Source organism: Podarcis raffonei, chromosome 13, assembly GCF_027172205.1.
Source record: "Podarcis raffonei isolate rPodRaf1 chromosome 13, rPodRaf1.pri, whole genome shotgun sequence".
NCBI lineage: Eukaryota > Metazoa > Chordata > Lepidosauria > Squamata > Lacertidae > Podarcis > Podarcis raffonei.
Genome location: NC_070614.1, coordinates 4,665,416 through 4,687,597, shown reverse-complemented (window position 1 = coordinate 4,687,597; position 22,182 = coordinate 4,665,416). Strand labels below are relative to the sequence as shown.

Genomic DNA, 22,182 nt, shown 5'->3' with positions numbered 1-22,182 from the left:
CCTGACTGATCCTTCTCTGAGGGCGGTTTTCTTTTCCTTTTCTTTTTTTCGGCCTGAAGCTCCGAAGCCCCGAGGAGAGGAGAGCTGTGCTTCCTTCGCAGCCTTCGCCCGTCGCGGCTGCGCTGGGCCTTAAATCTCTTTTAACTCCAGGCGGACTGGCTCGCCTCCAGGCTGCGCGCTGGAAACACGGCGCTGCTGCTGCCATGTTCTAGACCACGAAGCAGAGATGCCTTAAAGGGCCCGTTGGCAGCGAGGCTTGGCGAACGCGAAGCTCGGCGCTGCCTGTTGCCACGATCTGCCAAGCGACATATTAGGGCGACGCAGATTTATTGGCTTTATTTCACTTCTTTATACAGAGTCAGGGTGTTTTACTGGGACCAACGAACCACACCACAACCATGTTTCCTGCTTGGCAGGGGGCTGGACTCGATGGCCCTTGTGGTCTATTCCAACTCTGTTGTTGTTTAGTCGTGTCCGACTCTTCGTGACCCCATGGACCAGAGCACGCCAGGCACCTCTGTCCTCCACTACCTCCCGCAGTTTGGTCAAACTCAGTGTGGAAAACACTATCCAACCATCTCGTCCTCTGTCGCCCCCTTCTCCTTGTGCCCTCCATCTTTCCCAGCATCAGTGTCTTCTCCAGGGAGTCTTCTCTTCTCATGAGGTGGCCAAAGTACTGGAGCCTCAGCTTCAGGATCTGTCCTTCCAGTGAGCACTCAGGGCTGATTTCATTAAGAATGGATGCGTTTGATCTTCTTGCAGTCCATGGGACTCTCAAGAGTCTCCTCCGGCACCATAATTCAAAAGCATCCATTCTTCGGCGATCAGCCTTCTTGATGGTCCAGCTCTCACTTCCATACATCACTACTGGGAAAACCATGGCTTTAACTATACGGACCTTTGTTGGCAAGGTGACGTCTCTACTTCTCAAGATGCTGTCTAGGCCTGTCATTGCCCTTCTCCCAAGAAGCAGGCGTCTTTTAATTTCGTGGCTGCTGTCACCATCTGCTATGATTCTATGATTCTATGATTCCTTTCCTTGAAGTGAAACTCGGCTCGAAGCCTTGCAGGTGGCAGCACTCGCAGCTTACTGACCCAAAGGAATCAGGGTGGAGCAGATTTATTCTTATTTGGGGCGCCTCCTTCCACCCCCGCCACGCCTTTCTCTTTTTTTTAAGTTACAGATAGGTAGCCGTGTTGGTCTGCCATAGTCAAAACAAAAAAATTTTTTTGCCTTCCAGTAGCACCTTAGAGACCAACTAAGTTAGTTCTTGGTATGAGCTTTCGTGTGCATCTGAAGAAGTGTGCATGCACACGAAAGCTCATACCAAGAACTAACTTAGTTGGTCTCTAAGGTGCTACTGGAAGGAAAAAATTTTTTTTCTTTTTTTTAACTGACATCTGAAAGAAGGAAGGCGGGGCCAACGGCTGAAAGAAGAAGCCTTGAGCAACGGTCGCGGTTAACCTTTCGCGCACGCGCAGCTCGTCACGGGACAGGGGCCCGCGAGCCGGCCGACACTGCGCACGCGTGTCGCGCGCCTTAGTCCTGTCGGGGGCGGGGCTTATATAGTGTTGATGCAATGTGGCGCAGGCGCACTTCAAGCCTGTCTGTCAGAAGCTTCCGGGAAGATAGAAGCAGCCGCAGCTGCCCAGGTGAGCGGCTGAGGGGGAGAGGAAGAGGGACGGGCTCGCCCGGCTCCGGTCCTGAGGGAGAGGAAGGCGCAGCTCCTCTCGGGGATAACTGGTAGGTGGGCTAGTTCCGAGTTCTGGCGTTTTGCGGGGAACGGACGGCTGCTATTATTACCATTAGAATTCGTTAGCCCCTCTGTCTTGCCCACGCCAAGCCCAAAGCGCCTTGCGAACCAGACAGACAGACCAACCCTTCCCTCATGCAGTATATATACTGTTGCAACCAAGTGGGTGGAGGGGGGAGGGAATGCATTTAAAATAATCATACTTCAAACCAAACAAACAGACTAACCTCCCCCCAACACATAGGTAAATTAAAACCAAAAGGGAGAAGAAAGAAAATGCATTTGAAATAATTGTACCAATGTAAATTATGCCCGTATACTTTCTTGGTGAAAAAATAAATGCAAATTTGGAATCAAGATAAAAGATGGACTGATCATTTGAAATTGCACTGTTCAGTGATACTCCATACAATGGTGTAGTTTTGTTCTGTAGAAGAAAGCATAAACAAAACAAGCTGATACAAGTAATGGAAGGTATGAAACGGCTCTTCCACTGTTATATCCACATACATCTAGGGTTTTAACAGTCTGGGTGGGAAAACACCTTACATGCATGCAGGTGAATAATTTTTAGGTAATTCTATTCCAGGTTCGTCAAAGCGGGGCAGTTGCCCCCTTGGTGGTGTGTATGTGTTTTGTCTCTTAGCTGCTAGATAATGTAGGGAAGCGAGCAGCACTGACACTTTGGAACTCCCTGCTTATTGATATTAGGCAGGTGTCTTGAGTGCATTATTTCCAGCGCCTGCTGGAAGACAATCTTTTTTAAGCAAGCCTTACTCAGATGTTTATAAAGTTTGTATGAGTGTTATTGGGGTTTTCACTTCTTGGTATGTTTTCTCAATAATGGTTGTGCATTTTTAAAGCGATTTTATTTTTCTCTTTTTTGTAAACCGCTTTGAAGATTTTTCTACAATCAAGCGGTATATAATTTTAAATAAAATAAATACCAATATTTTGCAATGTAGGGCTTTATTATATGTAGGTAAAGGGACGCGGGTGTCGCTGTGGGTTAAACCACAGAGCCTAGGAGTTGCCGATCAGAAGGTCGGCGGTTCGAATCCCTGCGACGGGGTGAGCTCCTGTTGCTCGGTCCCTGCTCCTACCAACCTAGCAGTTCGAAAGCACATCAAAGTGCAAGTAGATAAATAGGTACCACTCCGGCGGGAAGGTAAACAGCGTTTCCGTGCGCTGCTCTGGTTCTCCAGAAGTGGTTAGTCATGCTGGCCACATGACCTGGAAGCTGTACGCCGGTTCCCTCGGCCAATAAAGCGAGATGAGCGCCGCAACCCCAGAGTCGGCCATGACTGGACCTAATGGTCAGGGGTCCCTTTACCTTTACCTAAAAGTTGAAAAAAAGGTAAAGGACTCCTGGACCGTTAAGTTCAGCCAAAGGCAACTATGGCGTGTGGCACTCATCTTGTTTTAGGCCGAGGGAGCTGGTGTTTGTCCACAGACAGCTTTCTAGATCATGTGGCCAGCATGACTAAACCGTTTCTGGCACAATGAACACCGAGAGAAACCAAAGCATACGAAAACGCTGTTTACTTTCCCGCTGCAGCAGTACCTATTTATCTGCTTGCACTGGTGTGCTTTCTGTCCAGACACTGAGGTCCAGTGCCAAGGGCCTTCTGGTGGTTCCCTCGCTGCGAGAAGCCAAGTTACAGGGAACCAGGCAGAGGGCCTGCTCGGTGGTGGCACCCGCCCTATGGAACACCCTCCCACCAGATGTCAAAAACAACTAACAGACTTTTAGAAGACATCTGAAGGCAGCCCTGTTTAGGGAAGCTTTTAATGTTTGACAGACTGATGTATTTTAATATTTAATATTTTGTTGGAAGCCTCCCAGAGTGGCTGGGGAAACCCAGCCAGATGGGTGGGGTATAAATAAATTAATAATAATAATAACATAATAATAATAATAGTAATAATTTGAACTGCTAGGTTGGCAGGAGCTGGGGCAGAGCAATGAGAGCTCACCCCTTTGTGCAGATTTGAACCACCGACCTTCTGATCAGCAAAACATAGTGACTCAGTGGTTTAGACCACAGCTCCACCTGCAACCATACTATCTTTACAGGACATGCATAGTTACTAATGACTTACCACTTTTTTTAAAGGAAGCTGTGTGTAACACCCGCAGGAGAAAAATAGGTTTTACTTTGCTGCCTGTGGTGCTGTATGCATGCACACAGCAAAATGGTCTACACACTACATGATGCTATCCAATTTCTGTATAGAAGTAGTAAATCCATATATGAAACTCTTCATGTGGGAAGCAGGCTGCAGTCAATTTCTGCTTTCTGCTTTATTCCCCTGTTGTCTGCATAGTATGTTCTGGAGTCCTGTCTCCTCTCCTGCGGGAAAAACCCAAGATGCAATGAAGGTAGTGTATCTTTGGTGAAAACAGGCACAACAGTCTGAGAGTAGTGGGGCCATTCTGGACTGAATGTAGTATATTTATATTGTAGACCTGAGCTGTGAAAAAAAACCAGTCCTGCAAGTTTGAACAAGCCATGCAGGCTTAAGCACGTTTCATAGAGCAAGGGAGAGGAATGAGCAACACATGGTGTAGGGAGAATTCGGCTATGCAGACAATACTAATTACCTTCTCTGTCTCCCATGGCTTCACCACTTTAACCTCTAGGAGTGAAATGTTGCACTTGTTAACATTTTTATAATGTTTATAAAATGTATGATAGGCTTCATGTGAAAGAAAAATGGTGCATAGCCTATCTGACGCATGGGAGGGCAGCTAATGGCTTCGTTGGGTGTTTATTTGCTGGCATTTCATTTCAGCTGCAAAGCTGGGAAGAATCTAGGCTTATTCCTCGCTGCCCCAACTGCAGATGTCCTGTGTTGTCTTTCTTTTTTCATACCACACAAACATTTTGAAGCATTTTAATATTGCTTACTTCCCCCATTTTTAGTATTATAATAACAAGACATCAAACTGCTGAAATCCCATACAGTAAAATTATTTTGTATGATAGAAAGAAATATATTACTATTAAATATATTATTATATCACAACAACAGGAATGCAGGTACTGCCACTTTTGAGGCATTTGAAATCATTACAGCCTGATTTTATGCAGAATCAAATGTGCTTAAGCTTGTAAATTTCAGTATGTTAAGCATTACAGTGGTACCTCGGGTTAAGTACTTAAGTACTTAAGAAGGTCTGTTCTTAACCTGAAACTGTTCTTAACCTGAAGCACCACTTTAGCTAATGGGGCCTCCTGCTGCTGCTGCACCGCCAAAGCACGATTTCTGTTCTCATCCTGAAGCAAAGTTCTTAACCCAATGTACTATTTCTGGGTTAGCGGAGTCTGTAACCTGAAGCATCTGTAACCTGAAGCGAATGTAACCCGAGGTACCACTGTAGTTTGCTTTCTTACTCTCTTTTGACTTTCCCTCCATTTTGATGTCCTTCCAAGTTGTTTTGTGGTCATCAATCCTCCTTGCCCCCTGAACTGGGCTTCTCCCCTCCCCTCCTCATGAGTTTTCATGCATGCTGTGCTGAGAGTCCTGCTGCCCTATGCAGGGTCTGTCTCTGGCAGTGGCTGTTTGCTTTTGTGTGAGTGTAGAGATACACACACCCCAGTCCTGGCTGAACTGCACTTCCCAGGATGCTGAGCAGTGTGTGCTTGCAGCAGAGAATGCTGGGAATTGTAGTCCATCAGAATCTGACAGCCACGTTGGGGAGTTCCAAAGTTATCAATCAGAAAACCCACAGTGAATGGATACTCAACTTCACATGGCTTATCTGGTATCAGAAAAAAAATTGTCAGTATGAGCCTGTGAAGATGAATAATCAATGAGTAGATATAAAATGGAGCAACTAAACTGCCTGTCTCTTTCACTGTTGTGTTGCAAGCATTTACTATGCAGCTGTCAAGGTTCATGTGTTCTTATTTGCTTAACTTCTCTTTGTCACTGGCAACTGTGTTGGGTCCATTGCTTTTTATAAAAGATGTGTAAAGTCTCTAAATATTTAATTGCCCTGTTTCTTCAGTGTCCCTTGATATAGAAACACATCTTCCTTTTAAGACTTTGCTCCACAATGGAGGAGACCGGCCGAGAGGCAGTTGCAACGGCTGTGCAGAGAGTCGCTGGGATGCTGCAGCGGCCAGATCAACTGGATAAAGTGGAACAATATCGCCGGAGGGAAGCACGGAAGAAGGCTTCAGTGGAAGCTAGACTGAAGGTATGAAACCTCAGTCCTAACCCTGTATTACAGCTGAGGATGTAATAGTCTAGGTTATCTTTGTAAAGTCTTTGTGTAGAACTATAGTGCTAGAACTATAGTGTCTCCTCTTTTCCCCTTCACTGTGTTGATCTTAATTTCTGAAGTGAGGAACATCTGATTTACCATTGGAGGAAAGCAACACTCCTGTGGCATCTAAATGACTTAACCACACAATCCTATAATGTCTACTCAGAAGTGAGTCTCACTGAGTTCCACAGAGCTTACGCCCAGGTTATTGGGTACAATATAGGATTGCAGCTAAAGAAGTGTATTGAGGCCTAATGTTTCATTAACCAGAGCCCACTTCATCAGATGCATTTGGGCTCTAGCTCATGAAACCTTATCTTCCAAATATATTATTCTTTAAGATTTCACAGGTCCTTTTTTGTTTTTGGAATAGCAAACAAACCAAAAGTACCACTATGGAATTTGGCATTCTCCCACTTCCTTCTCTACTTCTAATTATTTTAAAATTAATTCATTAAAGTTGGCTCCCTTGTATGTCACTATCTGTGTTTCCTTCATCCCACAACAGATAGGTTCTTAACTAATGTAGTAATTTAAGTTTTCCTTTTCAGGCGGCAATCCAGTCACAGCTAGATGGCGTCCGAACTGGCTTAAGCCAACTGCACAATGCACTGAATGATGTAAAAGATATTCAACGTTCTTTGATTGATGTCAATAAAGACTGGCGGCAAAGTATAAACACCATAGAAAGCCTCAAGGATGTTAAAGATGCTGTAGTTCAGCACAGCCAACTAGCAGCTGCTGTAGAGAACCTCAAAAATATCTTCTCAGGTATGAGTCTACAATGAGTGGCCTCACTCTGTGGGTAGAATAGAAATGTAATGCTATAGTGGCATTTTCAGAGGTACCATTAAAATCTGCTTGAACCTACCATTTTTCATGCAGCTATGGACGCGGGTGGTGCTGTGGGTTAAACCACAGAGCCTAGGATTTGCCGATCAGAAGGTCAGTGGTTCGAATCCCCGCCACGGGGTGAGCTCCTGTTGCTCGGTCCCTGCTCCTGCCAACCTAGCAGTTCGAAAGCACGTCAAAGTGCAAGTAGATAAATAGGTACCGCTCTGGCGGGAAGGTAAACGGCGTTTCCGTGTGCTGCTCTGGTTCACCAGAAGCGGCTTAGTCATGCTGGCCACATGACCCGGAAGCTGTACGCCGGCTCCCTTGGCCAATAAAGCGAGAGGAGCGCCGCAACCCCAGAGTCGGTCACGACTGGACCTTTATGGTTCTGAAACCAGGTTTGTGTGACATAATGTGATTACATTTCTTTCTGATTTTGCTTTTCAGTGCCAGAGATAGTACAGGAGACACAAGACTTGATTGATCAGGGGGAATTACTCCAAGCCCACCGAAAGCTAATGGACTTGGAGTGCTCTCGAGATGATCTGATGTATGAACAATATCGTATGGACAGCAAGAACACCCGTGATATGAACCTCATTGACAACTATTTTGGAGATATGCAAAAACTTTCTGAAGAGCTGGCCAAGCAACTCTGGATGGTCATTCAGAGATCTCTAGTCACTGTCCGCCGAGATCCCACCTTGCTGGTTTCAGTTGTCAGAATAATTGAGAGGGAAGAGAAAATAGACAGGCGCATGCTAGACAGGAAAAAGCAAACTGGATTTATCCCCCCGGGCAGACCTAAAAAATGGAAGGAGAAAATGTTCAATGTATTGGATCGAACAGTCACCACCAGGATTGAAGGCACTCAAGCAGACACCAGAGAATCTGACAAAATGTGGCTTGTCCGTCATCTGGAAATAATTCGCAAATATGTCCTTGATGATCTGCTGGTGGCTAAGAACCTTTTGGATCAATGTTTCCCCCCACACTATGAAATTTTCAAAAAATTACTAAGCATGTACCATCAGGCACTGTCTTTACGCATGCAGGACCTGGCTTCTGAAGATCTGGAAGCAAATGAAATTGTTAGCCTTTTGACATGGGTTTTAAATACCTACAAAAGGTAAGGGTACTGTCTTTTGGGTGTAGTAGCAAGTAAACATAAATGAAAGAACACATGGTTTTAGATAGATGCATACAGAGGTGGAAAGGTGGATTATACTTTTATGTACTGCTGAGCCACAAGCTATTATTATACATTAAGCCTTTTTATAGCAGGGTGGAACTCTGGTCCATATAGCCCAATACTAATCAATTAATTACAATGAGCAGATCAAAAGCACACCAGAATAACTGAGCAAAACAGATTCAAAAGTGAAACAAGAAAACAATTATATAGAGCTACAGTAATCCTGAGTTAGTTCCTGAAGATAGTCCTTCCAGTTTCAGATGATGAGCTCTCTTCTTCTCACTGACACTGACAGAAATTTCGGGTTTTATCTTCTATCTGATATTTAATATAAAATTGAACTGGCTTTTCCAATAGTTAGGTCAGTGAAGGGCCAACCATGTGCTGCCCAATTCCAGCATAAAATTTATAAAACAGAAGGACATGTTCTATAGATTCTACTCCTTGATTATTACCCATGAGGAAAGAGAGTTGCCAGAATCTTGCCAGAATAAAAACTTTGCAGCAACACACAGATTTCTATATTAGGCATCTAACTGGGAGGGATAATAATAATTTCTTGCAGTTGCACATGGATTCTGTCTGTTCTCTCCAATTCAGCATAGAGATGATGGGAAATCCAGAACTTGCGCCAGAGGTGGATGTGAATACCCTGCAGCCATTGCTTTCCCAGGAAGTGGTGGATGAGCTTCTTAGCACATATATGTCAACTCTTACAGTAAGCAAGAACAGTAATTTTGCTCACTCCTTCACATGGGGTTGGAATATTCATTATTCTTCCTTGGCTGTTCTCTCATCCCAACCCTGCACAATTCAGATTTTACCATGCATGTTGGCAAATCAGTTGTACAACTTGCAATTTGTGTCCTTGGCAAACAATGTTCATTCCACTAGAAACTTTCCTAATATGGGTTGAGTGGCAGCAGGCAAAACTGAGTTCTGCTTCATGGGCATTAGTGAAGTGCATGGGCCATTTTAATTTACTATCCAGATTCAATATATTTGCCTTTCTTCCTTTTGAATTTTAATCTTCCTATAGTCCAACATCATTGGCTGGCTACGAAAAGCACTGGAGACAGATAAAAAAGACTGGCTAAAAGAAAATGAGCCAGAAGCAGATCAAGATGGATACTATCAAACTACACTCCCTGCTATTGTGTTCCAGGTATAAGCAATTGGCTTCAGTATACTGATTGGGGCAGGAGGAAGGGGCAAAGCTCTGAAAATGGGGAAATGAATAAAATGACCGATGAGTGCATGCTATTCTGCTTTGTGTTGGTTTTGTAGATTGAATTTATTTCACTTGGCCACTTAAAGCTGCAATCCTATGCACACTTTACAATGAGTAAGCCCCATTGAACACAGTGGAAGTTACTTCTGGGTAAACATTAAACAAGTGCGGTTGAAATATTATTAAAACCTATAATTTGGCACTTAATTCTTTAAAGGCATGGACTCCCTTCCCAGGGCGCACCACTACATTTGGTCACATTGGACTTGTACGTTTTGGATCTGCTCTGCCACCACATAAACTCTAGTGTAGCAACAAAAGTGTAGGGCTGTGGCTGACGTCTGTGTGGCATCCTCAAAATGCCCATGACTATGGGCAGAATAAGTTAATAGATGTACAGTGCCATGACGGGCTTGGGGCAAAATGTGTTGTTCTATGGGCATAAGCTCATAGAATTTGCCTCATGGCTTCAGTCTGCAAAAGCAGCAGGATTACTAGCAGACTGCTGCATTCTTATTAACTGCAATATTGTCTTATTGGTTTGTGTTTTTAGATGTTTGAACAGAATCTTCAAGTAGCTACACAGATAAGTGAAGATTTGAAAATAAAGGTACTCTATTTGTGCCTTCAACAAATGAGTTCATTCCTCAGCAGGTAAAATTTAATGTTAGCTTTCAGTCACTGTTTCTCTATTACTTAGGAGGGATGTTTTCTCTGCACATATACCACCTAGCAACTAGAACCCCCTACCTGTTGTTTCCCTCAGCTACTCTGTTCCTTAAAAGTAAGACATGAGGAAAGTAGTGTTTAGCTTCCTGCTCCCCCTTGTGACCAAAAATGAAAGCTTTGTGCTATTTTTATGTGCTTTGGTCCCAGGGTGCTTCCAGATGCGAATTATTTAGCAGCACACAGTCATTGAGCAGCTCGCAGCTCATGCTAAGAGTTTCCCAGAGAGGAACTCACAACTGCTTTGCTGCTCCCTTGTCCTTTTTGCTGCTACAACATGCTGAGCCTGGCTATGCTTTGGTTTAGCATGATGTCTGAACCAGGGCATCAAGCAGGTAAATTCCCCCATTAAGCACAAGCTGCAACCAAGGTTCAGACAACACACTGAGCCAAACCTTGACTTACTTCAGTGCAGAACAGAAGCAAAGAGAACCAGGGAGGAGCAAAGCAGCTGTGAGCTGCATTCCAGGAGCACTAGTGAAGTCTTGCTAAGCAATGATTAGACTTGGTGTGATGTGCAAACTAGCCCTTCGTGTCTCTAAACCAAATTTTAAAGTGCTGATGATGACACTAAAGGCCCAAATGGTTTAAGACCAGATTATCTGATGGACTGTATGCACCCATATTGGCCTGTCCAGACCCAAAAGATCAGCTTCAGAAGCTCTGCAACCCTGCCTGACTTCCAAGATCTATCAAGTTACTTTTTTTTTTTACTTCATTCCAAATTAGCAGGCACTAGAGATAGGGGCCTTTTTGTAGTGGGTCCATTTCTGTGGAATTCCATACTTCGGTATATATATATGGCTCTAACAGTTTTTAAACCTGTTCTTAAAATAGACCTTAAGGCATTTTTATTTCAGTCCAGTTTAATTAGGATGGTGTGTGCTTGACACTCTTATTTTTATCAGCTGCCATATTGGTGTAATTGTTTTATATATTTGTTAAATTGTTGCTGTATGTTTTGTTTTATGTGAGCTGCCTTGCACAATTTTTCCCTTTGAAAGGCTGTATACAACTATTGAAATAAACAAATACTTGGTGGTTCATTGTAAAAGAGAAGTGGCGGTACTTCCTCTTCCCTTCTGCAGGCCAGGAACTGAATTGTTTCTCTTTTTCCATTCTTGGGTTTTGCCCCATTTCTCCATTACACAGGTACAAAGAGGAAGCAAATTTATATAAAGAAGAGCATCTAAGAAATCGTCAGTACCATCTGTGCTATGTTCAGTACATGGTTGCCATCATCAACAATTGTCAGACCTTTAAGTAAGTTCTGCGCTGAGGTTGTGCTATGATTTGTGTGGCAAATGCAGTTTTGCTGCTTTAAAAAAGAGACATACTATTTCTATTTGAGGACAGCTCTTGAAAACGCAGTGTGCGTGTTTCAGTGAGGTAGATCTGGAATAGGAAAGATGGTTTACATCCTAAAAATAAAACTCTGCCCTGGTCCCTGAAGTTTGCAACTCTTTATTAAAATCTTTGCAGTTTTAGTTTTGTTTTCTTTATGCAGAAAGATTAAAGTATAAATTAAGAAACTTATTTGGCCCTTTATGCACTAAACAAAAAGGGGATAGCCTGTCTGAAGCATGGTGGCATGCTATGACTAAATGGTTGAGCCTGCATCTGGTTCACTGTTACTTACATCTGCCATGCAAACTGTAAAGCTGAAAGGAAGTTGGGTCTGTGCCATATAAGAAGAACGTACTCTATATCTTCTATGGGGTGTTCCATAGTTAGGGCAAGTAGCAAAAACAACATCCCATCATTATAACCTTGGAAAAAATGTAGCTTATAAAAATGGCAGTTGTTGAGCTAATAATTTGAAACTTGGCATGGATGATCTTATCGGATGAGGTCTACAACTAGGCTAAATTTCCAATCCAATAAAAAGATTCCACAGGAGCAGCAAGGGTTAAGTATGCTGCTCCTTAGATCTGAGAAGAGATAAGAGTTAGATCTGATAAGAGTGAAAGCCTTAAGGATGACAAGCAAAATGAGAGAATGTGAGTTTGACAGGAACATTTTTTCAAAGTCTCAAAGTTGTCTTTTAAAAGTTGCTGCTCTGGCTGGCTGGCTGTCCCTTCTTCGCTCTCCTAATAATCAATTCCTTCCCCCATTTTGAAATATTTTATTTCATGGGTTCCAGTGAAGTTTTGTTTAAAGTGAAGGGTTCAGTCACAGCAAAAGGTCTGAGAACCACTACTCTAGAATGGACTTCATATACCTTCAAATTGCAGGGGAAGGATTGCTGGTGGTAGGCAAAGACATCTGCCCACTGTTACTTGTTTTCTTGGTAAGGAGCCGTCAGTCAGTGTCCAAGGAATCTTGAGGTTCCATGTAACACATTTTGGAAACCACTGGCCTAAGCCAGTTATTGGTTCTCCAAACGTGCATGTCACTCAAGGTTTGTTTGCACAGTAATTTTTCTCAGCTGGTAATATCAGGCAAGAGGAAATATTATTAATTTTCAAGCAATTGTACTTAAGTTATCAGAGCTTTGTTATACAGTGGTGCCTCGCAAGACGAAATTAATTCGTTCCGCAAGTTTTTTCTTCTTGCGAGTTTTTCGTCTTGCGAAGCACGGTTTCCCATAGGAATGCATTGAAAATCAATCAATGCGTTCCTATGGAAACCGCCTTCAGACCAGGTCCGGGGACAGTCTGTCCCCCGACCTCTTCTGAAGGCTTGGGGGGGGGCAAGGGCTTTTCTTCCCACCGCCAGCCTTCAGAAGGCTGTTCTGAAGGCTGGCGGTGGGAAGAAAAGCCCTGCTCCCCACCTCCCGCCCCGCAAGCTCCGGGGACAGGAGGGCTTTCCTCCCGACCGCCAGCATTTTAAAAGCCCCCAGGACAGCGGAGACCTCTTCTGAAGGCCGGAGGGGGGCGAAAGGCTTTGCTCCCCACCGCCAGCATTTAAAAGAGGTCCCCGGAGATTTCCCTATGGGCTTTCTTCTTGCGAAGCAAGCCCATAGGGAAATTCGTCTTGCAGAATGACTCAAAAACAGAAAACTCTTTCGTCTTGCGAGTTTTTCGTTTTGCGAGGCGTTCGTCTTGCGAGGCACCACTGTAGCCTCTTGTGACATCGCAACATATTACCTTAACTGATTGGTTGAACTGGCTCTTGTATGCACCCTATTGGGATGCTGAAGTATCTTGTCTTGTTTCTCAAAGGGAATCTATCATCAGTTTGAAAAAGAAATACTTAACTCCTGTGATGGAAGAGCTTATGACAAGCAGTCATGCATGCATTGATGCAGTTCTGGATGATGTTGCCAAGGAAGGATGTGCAAGCCTGCTTGATGAAGTCTTCATGGATTTAGAGGTTAACTTTTATTTCATTTGGCATCCTCTTTTAAAAAATGTTGAAATAGTATCTGTGTCTATCTAGAGTGGCAAACAGACAGAAATGCCCAGATATGGCTGCTGAGATCCATCTTTGTAGCTACTTAATAGGTAAAACGGGACGCGGGTGGCACTGTGGGTTAAACCACAGAGCCTAGGACTTGCCGATCAGAAGGTCGGTGGTTCGAATCCCCCCAGCTCCTGCCAACCTAGCAGTTCGAAAGCACATCAAAGTCCAAGTAGATAAATAGGTAGCACTCTGGTGGGCAGGTAAACAGCATTTCCGTGTGCTGCTCTGGTTCGCCAGAAGCGGCTTAGTCATGCTGGCCACATGACCTGGAAGCTGTACACCGGCTCCCTTTGCCAATAAAGCGAGATGAGAGCCGCAACCCCAGAGTCTGTCACGACTGGACCTAATGGTCAGGGGTCCCTTTACCTTTACTAGGTAAAACGTTAGCACATTCAAGTTTTCTAGAACAGCACTGGGATGTACAACGATAGATCTAAAGTTGAAGGATGTTGTCCAAAAGTGATTCAATCTAATTTTCCCTATGTTTGCACTACTTTTCTTTCAGCCACATCTCAGTGAACTGATGACAAGGAAATGGCTGGCAGGATCCAATGCAGTAGATACAATTTGTGTAACAGTGGAGGATTATTTCAATGATTTTGCAAGAATAAAGAAGCCCTGTAAGAAGGTACAGAATTTGCAAAGTTGTATCTAAGATAGGTACTTAAATGGTGTAGCCTAATGGGGTGAAATACTGCATTGCCATTCCTGAGCATTTATTATTATTTTGACTTTGAATTCAGTTACAGTAAAGTAATAAAAAGCAAGATACTATGAAAAATATCTTAATAACCTGTTTCTGTAGTAATGTAAGATCTCTTGTCCGTAAATGAGCAGGATTTGCAAAGTTAATTCCTATGATCCATTCCACTCATGCTATTCAGATTTATTTTCCTCTTTAACAAGTACTACCTGTGCAAACTGAAATACCTTACAGAACAAGCAAACGTTTTTGGCAATTTCAAAGTTCTGAAACTGCAATGAATTTTCCTCCTGAAATTTGCACAATAGATCTTCAATGAGTTTCTCTTTCTGAGAACTATTGCAAAGTAGCTCACTGGTCTGGTTTGTGTGAGATACTAATGATCCGTTTGACCACAGACACAGCCTCCTATCCCTGACATTTAGAAGACATCTGAAGGCAGCCCTGTTTAGGGAAGCTTTTAATGTTTAATAGGTTATTGTATTTTAATATTCTGTTGGAAGCTGCCCAGAGTGGCTGGGGAAACCCAGCCAGATGGGCGGGGTATAAATAATAAATAATTATAAATTATTATAATAATTAGCTGTAATTCCCCAGTTTAGAAAACTGGCAAACCATGGTTACCAGCTGTGGAATAAACCTGGGTTTTGTTATAGATCTGGGAGGACCAAACCCACACCCCCCGCCAGCTAAACCCTAGAAGTTAATAAATGGTAGGATTTTGATTATTTGGGATGCAAAGGGGAAAATAAAAGCTGCAGAAGAATTCCTGAGCTAGCCTATGCAAAATGACCTGCCCAAGCTAGGACCCTTAAGAAACAATACAGGGCCATTGAGAGCCCCTGAGGTCACAGGAAAAGTGCTTTTTAGCAAGGTGTGCTGGGAAGAATGGGGAGAAAAAAGATAAGAGATCCATCTTGGATAGGCTGGCTGCAGGCCTGCTGGGAGAGATGCTTTTGACTCCAGTGCAAGCCCTGCTTGAGATGACCATGCTGTAAGATATTTACTTACTTACTAACATCAGTTTACTCATCTGTTCCTCTTCTCTTTTGCTTCTACTCCCACCCACTCCTGGCACGCTGCCTTCTTGAGCAGTTGCCCATGAAGGAATACAGCGCTCAGGCTGAGAGAAATTTCTCATCCCTGCTCTCAAACTACTCCATACCCACTGAACAGTTTCTCCCCATTACCAGTCTGCATAGCTGTCACCTGGAAATAAACATGCTCACCAATTTATCTGCCACAGATTTTGGGGTCAGTCCAGATGAAGCTAACAGCAAGCTCCATCCCCTAATAGGTGTTACTAAGTCAGTGTTAATTTCTTACTGCTCAAATGAGTGTAGTGCAGAAATGAAATACTTGTTCCTCTTATAGACTAACATAACACGTACTGGTTGCCAGTTGTATAATTTGAATGTTTCTTTCAGAAAATGACTATTGAGTGCCATCGTAGAGTTGTTGTAGAGTACATCAAGGCTATTATGTTAAAGCGTATTACTTTCAAGAATGCAGAAGAAAGAAAAGAAGGTGCTGAAAGAATGATCAGAGAAGCTGAACAGTTCAGATTTCTGTTCAAGAAACTTACTGCTGTAAGTATAAGAAAACCACAATGCCAAAAGAAGAAATTTTTAGAAATAATTACAAACTAGCATCCCCACAACCTATTTTAAAATTAGTGCATTAATCCATCTGCTTTGAAACTGCAATGTTAAGCAGTATATAAATTGTTGAAATAAATAAATATTTATAATCTCCACTTTATATTAGGAGTGAGGAACTTCTGGCCCACAAGCCAAACTTAGTCTGCCAGGCCTCCCTATTTGACCTGTTTGGGGCAAGTCGCACCCACTTGCCTTTCTGGGCCATCATATCTTATCTCCAGTTCAATTGTGTCTCTTAGTGCATATCCAGGAAATTCAGAGACAACTCGAATGGAGAACAGAAGAGCGTCAGTTAACCAGCCACTCAGTGGAAATAGATAAATGAATCAACCTCTATCTCTCAAAAAAGAAGGACTCAAAAATTGACTGTGAGAATATGATAGCCCATCTACTTCAAACAACATATTTGTTTAGAAATTATTGTGACATAAGTAAAATATACTAGTCATACAATAATTCTGTATGTGCAGGATTGCTGAAATGTTTTTAGAGTGGTTTTGATGAAAATGTCAAGTTGAATAAACACTGTAGCCACAGTCCAGCACAGTTAGACACACTTACTCTTACTGTAAATGAGCAACATGTTACCAGGTGCTAGAATGTGGTCTACATTTTTAAACAATAAAAACAGAAACACGACAAGGTGTTGCTGCTGCTCTGCCAGTTTGTTCTCATGTTCTGCCTTGCATATTAAAGGTAATTTGAGATTAGATGTCTGAAAATGATTATCCATTTTATACTGTTCAATAGGGATCTGGAGAGGAAACAGAAGGACTTTGTGACGTCATTGAAGCTATTGCAGAAGTATTTAAGTTGACAGATCCATCACTACTTTACCTAGAAGTCTCAACTTTAGTTAGCAAACACCCAGATATCAGGTAATACTAGTAATTTCTAAAGTTTGTAACAATGCTTTCTTCCATTCAAGGTCATAAATAAAAAATATTATTATTATTATTATTATTATTATTATTATTATTATTATTATTATTATAAGAAGGCTTGACAAAAACTGTTGAAATGTAGTTTTATGTCAATCCCTTGATTCCACAATTTAAAGTTACATATGCAAGAAAGGTAAGCATACAAAGTCAGTATCTGAACACATACAACTGAGTCCCCAATTACAAGAATATGTTCTTTTTAGTGCTATTTGGAGTAAACTTTAGCAAATAGGTGTCTTGAGGCAACACTGCACATTGTGAAGAAAATGCAGAGCCCACAGCATCTAATGTGGGGAGGGATTTGCAGGGTACTTGTTGGGATGGGCGGGCAACATTTTACCCTTCCTCTGCTTACTGATTTTCTTCTGCAAACGCCCCTCCCCTGTCACTTAATCTCCCAGACTGAACTCCAAAAGCAACAAGCCTGGCTGGGGGTTATGGGCAAGCAACTTCCTTAGCAGAGTTATTTGAATCAAGTTGAGCATCCTCACACTTGCTGGCAGTTCTCCTCCACAAGAGCCCTCCTCCATCTCTGCATTAAGATTCTTGGCAAATGTGCGTTTAGGAATGTGCCTTCAGTCCTAAAACCCTGTAAAACCATATGAGATTGGATTAGTGGAGCAACCGTAGTTCTTTGTGACTTTAAGGCTGTGGTTCCCAATGTGGGGCACATGGCCCATAGGGGGGCAATTTTATTTTTAGGGGGGGGGTTAAGAATGAGTTAGACCAAGTTAATTGCCTTTTAGGCTTCCTCCATGTGAATAGGAGTTCACTTTTTGAATAATAAGAATTATATGTCACCGGGGGGGCGGGGGGCAGCATGAGGATAATCCAGAATGCGGCAGCTAGACTGGTGACTGGGAGCGGCCGCCGAGACCACATAACACCGGTCTTGAAAGACCTACATTGGCTCCCAGTACGTTTCCGAGCACATTTTAAAGTGTCGGTGCTGACCTTTGAAGCCCTAAACAGCCTTGGCCCAGTATACCTGAAGGAGCGTCTCCACCCACCTCGTTCAGCCTGGACATTGAGGTCCAGTGCTGAGGGCCTTCTGGCAGTTCCCTGAAAAGCAAAGTTACATATAAGCAGAACACATAAGTAAACCAGGAGCTTCACTCCTGCATGATTCAAAAATAGTTTCTCAAATCATCACATGCTACTATAGAATGCATAGCCCCACTATGTTTACCTGCAAGCAATTTAAATTACAATAAAATTGCTTTCCAAACATAAATGTGACAGTCAGCTCCTAAGCACTGAAGCAAAACCCATCTATAATGCAGCTGTGCTTCTCCGGAGAAGCATATGGTCCCTCTGGTACATCTGTCCCACCCAGTTGTGAAAATGTAAAAAGGTAAAGGACCCCTGACAGTTAAGTCCAGTTGCGAGCGCCTCTGGGGTTGCGGCACTCATCTCTCTTTACTGGGCAAGGGAACCGCCGGAGTGGTACCTATTTATCTACTTGCACTTTGATGTGTTTTTGAACTGCTAGGTTGGCAGGACCAAGCAACGGGAGCTCACCCTGTCGTGGGGATTCGAACTGCTGACCTTCAGATTGGCAAGCCCTAGGCTCAGTGGTTTAGACCACAGCACCACCCGCTTAACAAGGCAGTGGGAGGGAAATTATAAGTCACAGAAACACCTTAAAACAGATTAATATAGAAATGTAATTACAACATAAAGATGGAAAGCAAGGAACCAAGAGTGCCTGAGTAGACAGTGGTCATCGTGATGGCTTGCAGACCCATATTGTACAATATATGTCTTGTATGTGGTTTGTGGAAGGATTCTCATAACAAAGATAACTGGAAAAATTGGCCTGCAAGCACTCTAAAATTTAGAGTGTCTAGAAGTTGGTACTCAGGTGTTTAGTGTAGAATGTGTACTCTGTGAATTCCCTGTTGCCAATATCATTCCTGTGAATGGCTTTTGTACTAATGCTGTTCTTCTTTCATTGGTAGGGATGATCATATTGCAGCTTTACTGACAATGCGAGGAGATGCCAGCAGAGAGATGAAGCAGACCATAATTGAAACTCTGGACAAAGGCCCAACCATGCCAAATCCAAACTATGTGCCCATTTTTAAAGAAATTACAGTTCCAACATTAACTGTGCCAAAGCTTCTTAAGTAATAGCAACATATTTCGGTATGGATCACTTTGGTGTAGTGTTAATATATTGTAGCCTAATCTGGCTTTGCACTTAGAAAACACATGGGAATTTCATGCTGGACTTTTAGTTTTTGTGTCTGATGTTAGCTTAGTCACTTGAAGAGTATTCTGTATTCTGATGGCCAGAATGCTTTAAATTGATGTCTTTGCCATCAGTTGTTTTGACAAAGTCTGTCTTGAACTTTTTGTGTGTACTCTGATGACTAACTGAATAGGTTTTAGAAAATGTATTAGGGATGGATTTATGCTTTATTCATGAAAAATGAAAATTTGAAATTGTTGAGGTACATTGGTTATTGTTCCCCCACCCCGATTTAACAGACTTATTGGATTTGAAAGCAGATGTGTATAAAGGATTGCTAAATGTGCGATGCCATTTGCATTGGGAATGGAGACTGTTCAGAGCTTCCCTCTCCCTTCAGGAACCTTTAACACAAACTTTATACATGCTCTCTACTTATTTTCAGTATTGCATGTCATTCCACAACACAAAATTCTCTAGGTGGCTTACACTGAAAAACACTGTCAGCATAAAGTGAACAATTAAAGCATGAAATTAAAAAACACGGCATACAAAACCACCAAGATTCAAATACAGAATTCATAATTTGTTTAATAGGCATGAGTAAACAGGAAGGTCTATACTTGGTGCCCCCAAACAAAACACACAGAAGCTTTCTGTCACCGAATCAGACTGTCATTGATCCAGGAATTTTGCTGGTGGCCCAAGAACCATCTGTGGCATCGCATCTTTCACCACCTAAGCCTGGTACATCACATGCAACACAACCTGAATAGAGAGCCTCACTACATTTACCCATGCTCTGGTAACCTCCAGATTATATTGGTTCATATGTGAGGACTGACTTTTGAAGACTGCCCAGAAACTGCAGTTAGTACAAAGAAAAGGAATGGAGAGACAGAGCTGTGTGTCGTACTGTTGACTATGTACTCCAAATTTCCAGGTGACGGCTCACATTGATTTCATATACAGTCATACCTCGGGTTGTGAACGCTGCGGGTTGCACATTTTCGGGTTACGGACCACGCCGAACCCGGAAGTACCGGGACAGGTTACTTCCGGGTTTCGGCGCTCACGCATGCGCAGAAACACAAAATGACGCCGTGCACGTGCAGAATCGCGTCACACGCGTTCGCAGATGCGGAGCTGCAGGTTGCAAATGTGCCTTCTGCACGGATCATGTTCGCAACCCGAGGTATGACTGTAGATTATGAATAGCATATGAGATAGAATGGACCATTGTGGGACCCCCCCCCCAGCTCAAACCCCAGAGTCAATCAACTGTCCACAGTAGTTTCTGGAAATTATGCTGCAGGTAAGAGCAGAACCACTGTAATACAGTGACTCCTCGAGACATTGCAGGACACCATGATTGCTGGTGTAAAACACTGTAGAATTGGAAGGGTTCCCAAGGGTCATCTAGTCCAACCCCCTGCAATGTAGGACTCTCAGGAGCAACCATACTGTGTTAACCATAAAGAGTGGGTCTTATGATAGCAAGATAAATAGTTGCTTCCAATCTGGGGTGGGTGGGGAATACCCTTCTGAAGCACTTAATTCACCATTGGAGGGGGATAACAAGAAGGAAAGATGGATTTGACTCTGTATGCTCTCAGGTTACCTTGCTTATTAACAATAGTGCAGTAATCTCCCTTTTGTCCCCAGTCACGGCAGCCACTATGAAGAAATAATTCTTTAGGGTCCATATGAGCTGAATCTGTATTGTAAAAGAGTTCCCCTGTTTTTGATGTCACGTGGATGACTGAATACAAGACTTATAATCTGTACATGTATTTATCTTGGAAGTCAACACTTTGTGTTTGGTAATTGTTTTTACTTTTTTCCATAAACTTTGTAATGGGGAAAAAAAGAGGGACCACACCACTTCCAATTTCATGGCAAGCTGGCATAACACCCTCCCTAATGGGGCATTACAACTCTCTGGACTCACCCACTCAACCCTGCTCCTTTTTCACTAGCCGCAATAGGCAATGATTGAGGGAGCTGTAAGTACAGTGGTACCTCGGGTTAAGTAGTTAATTCATTCCGGAGGTCCGTACTTAACCTGAAACTGTTCTTAACCTGAAGCACCACTTTAGCTAATGGGGCCTCCTGCTGCTGCTGCCGTGCCGCTGGAGCATGATTTCTGTTCTCATCCTGAAGCAAAGTTCTTAACCTGAAGCACTATTTCTGGGTTAACGGAGTCTGTAACCTGAAGCGTACCGAGGTACCACTGTACCCTGTCCATGTCCTTGGGCTCCAGCAACTGACATGCATCCACATATGCTCAAACTAGGGACCTCCAGTGGGCCTGTACTAGTTGTGAACCGTTTTGTAAGTTACCATAAGCTGCCCTGGAAATCTTGCATTATAGAAACACAGAACTTTTTTAAAACGGCTTTTCAGACCCCATTCATTTTCCAACTCAACAGCATTGAAACTTGTGAGTGTTTACATTTATAATACATTATTTATTAAGAATAACATAATACAATAGAAATTGGTCGCCAGATACAAAGCAAAATACAGTTATTATGTATGTAAGAAAGGAAACTGTAGTAGCAGGTTACGTTAAATACCCAAGCCAAACAGATGTACGAGTTAAAAGTCTGTGTACTTCCAAGTGGCAGTGAATGAAAGAAACACAAACCAATCAGCATCAAAAGTGTCCCTACCTGAAACTCCAGCTAGCCCCCTGCCAGCCAGTGTCTACAATACTGAGCTGGATGGACTTGGCATAAGGCTGATTAGATGGCTATGAATTGGGAAGGATATAAACTGCACAGGCTTCACAGCTGCCTGCCCTGCTGCTCTGAGTGCAGATGCATCTCCTTGCTGCCTAGTCACAGTTATGCTAAAATGCTAAATAAGAACAGCCTGCTGGATCAGGCCAGTGGCCCATCTAGTCCAGCATCCTGTTCCCACAGTGGCCAACCAAATGCCTGCGGGAAACCAGCGAGCAGAACCTGAGCACAAGAGCAACACGCTCTGTGTGTGGTTTACAGCAACGTATTCAGAAGCATTGGCGCCTCCGACTGCGGTGGAAGAGCCAGCATGGCTAGTAACCATCAATAGCCCTTTCCTCCTCCATGAATTTCTCTGGTCCTCTTTTAAAGGCATCCAAGCCATGGCCATCACTGCCTCCTCCGGGAGGGAGTTCCACAGTTTATGCGATGCGAAAGTCCTTTCTTTTATCCCTCCCGAATCTTCTCATATTCAGCTGCACTGCATGTCCCTGAGTGATGAAAGAGGAATGCTC

At 43.1% G+C, this 22,182-nt stretch overlaps 2 protein-coding genes across 3 annotated transcripts in view; both read left to right on the top strand.

Annotated features, from left to right (window-relative positions):
- The window catches only part of PDCD6 (programmed cell death 6), a 266,803-nt gene that overhangs the window by 233,816 nt on the left and 10,805 nt on the right, over window positions 1–22,182 (top strand). The gene's annotated exons all lie outside the window — the stretch shown is intronic.
- Window positions 1,616–20,708, top strand: EXOC3 (exocyst complex component 3). Of its 2 annotated transcripts, none has more exons than XM_053363006.1 (13): window positions 1,616–1,744; window positions 5,770–5,961; window positions 6,582–6,801; window positions 7,312–7,993; window positions 8,660–8,777; window positions 9,099–9,224; window positions 9,844–9,944; window positions 11,169–11,279; window positions 13,181–13,331; window positions 13,927–14,049; window positions 15,552–15,713; window positions 16,536–16,663; window positions 18,691–20,708. In XM_053363006.1, exons 2-13 carry the CDS (start codon window positions 5,818–5,820, stop codon window positions 18,860–18,862), a joined length of 2,238 nt encoding a protein of 745 aa, XP_053218981.1. In that variant the 5' UTR covers window positions 1,616–1,744; window positions 5,770–5,817; the 3' UTR covers window positions 18,863–20,708. The 2 variants fall into 2 exon arrangements, with proteins under 2 accessions (XP_053218981.1, XP_053218982.1); XM_053363007.1 differs by having other exon boundaries at window positions 1,624–1,744; window positions 5,805–5,961.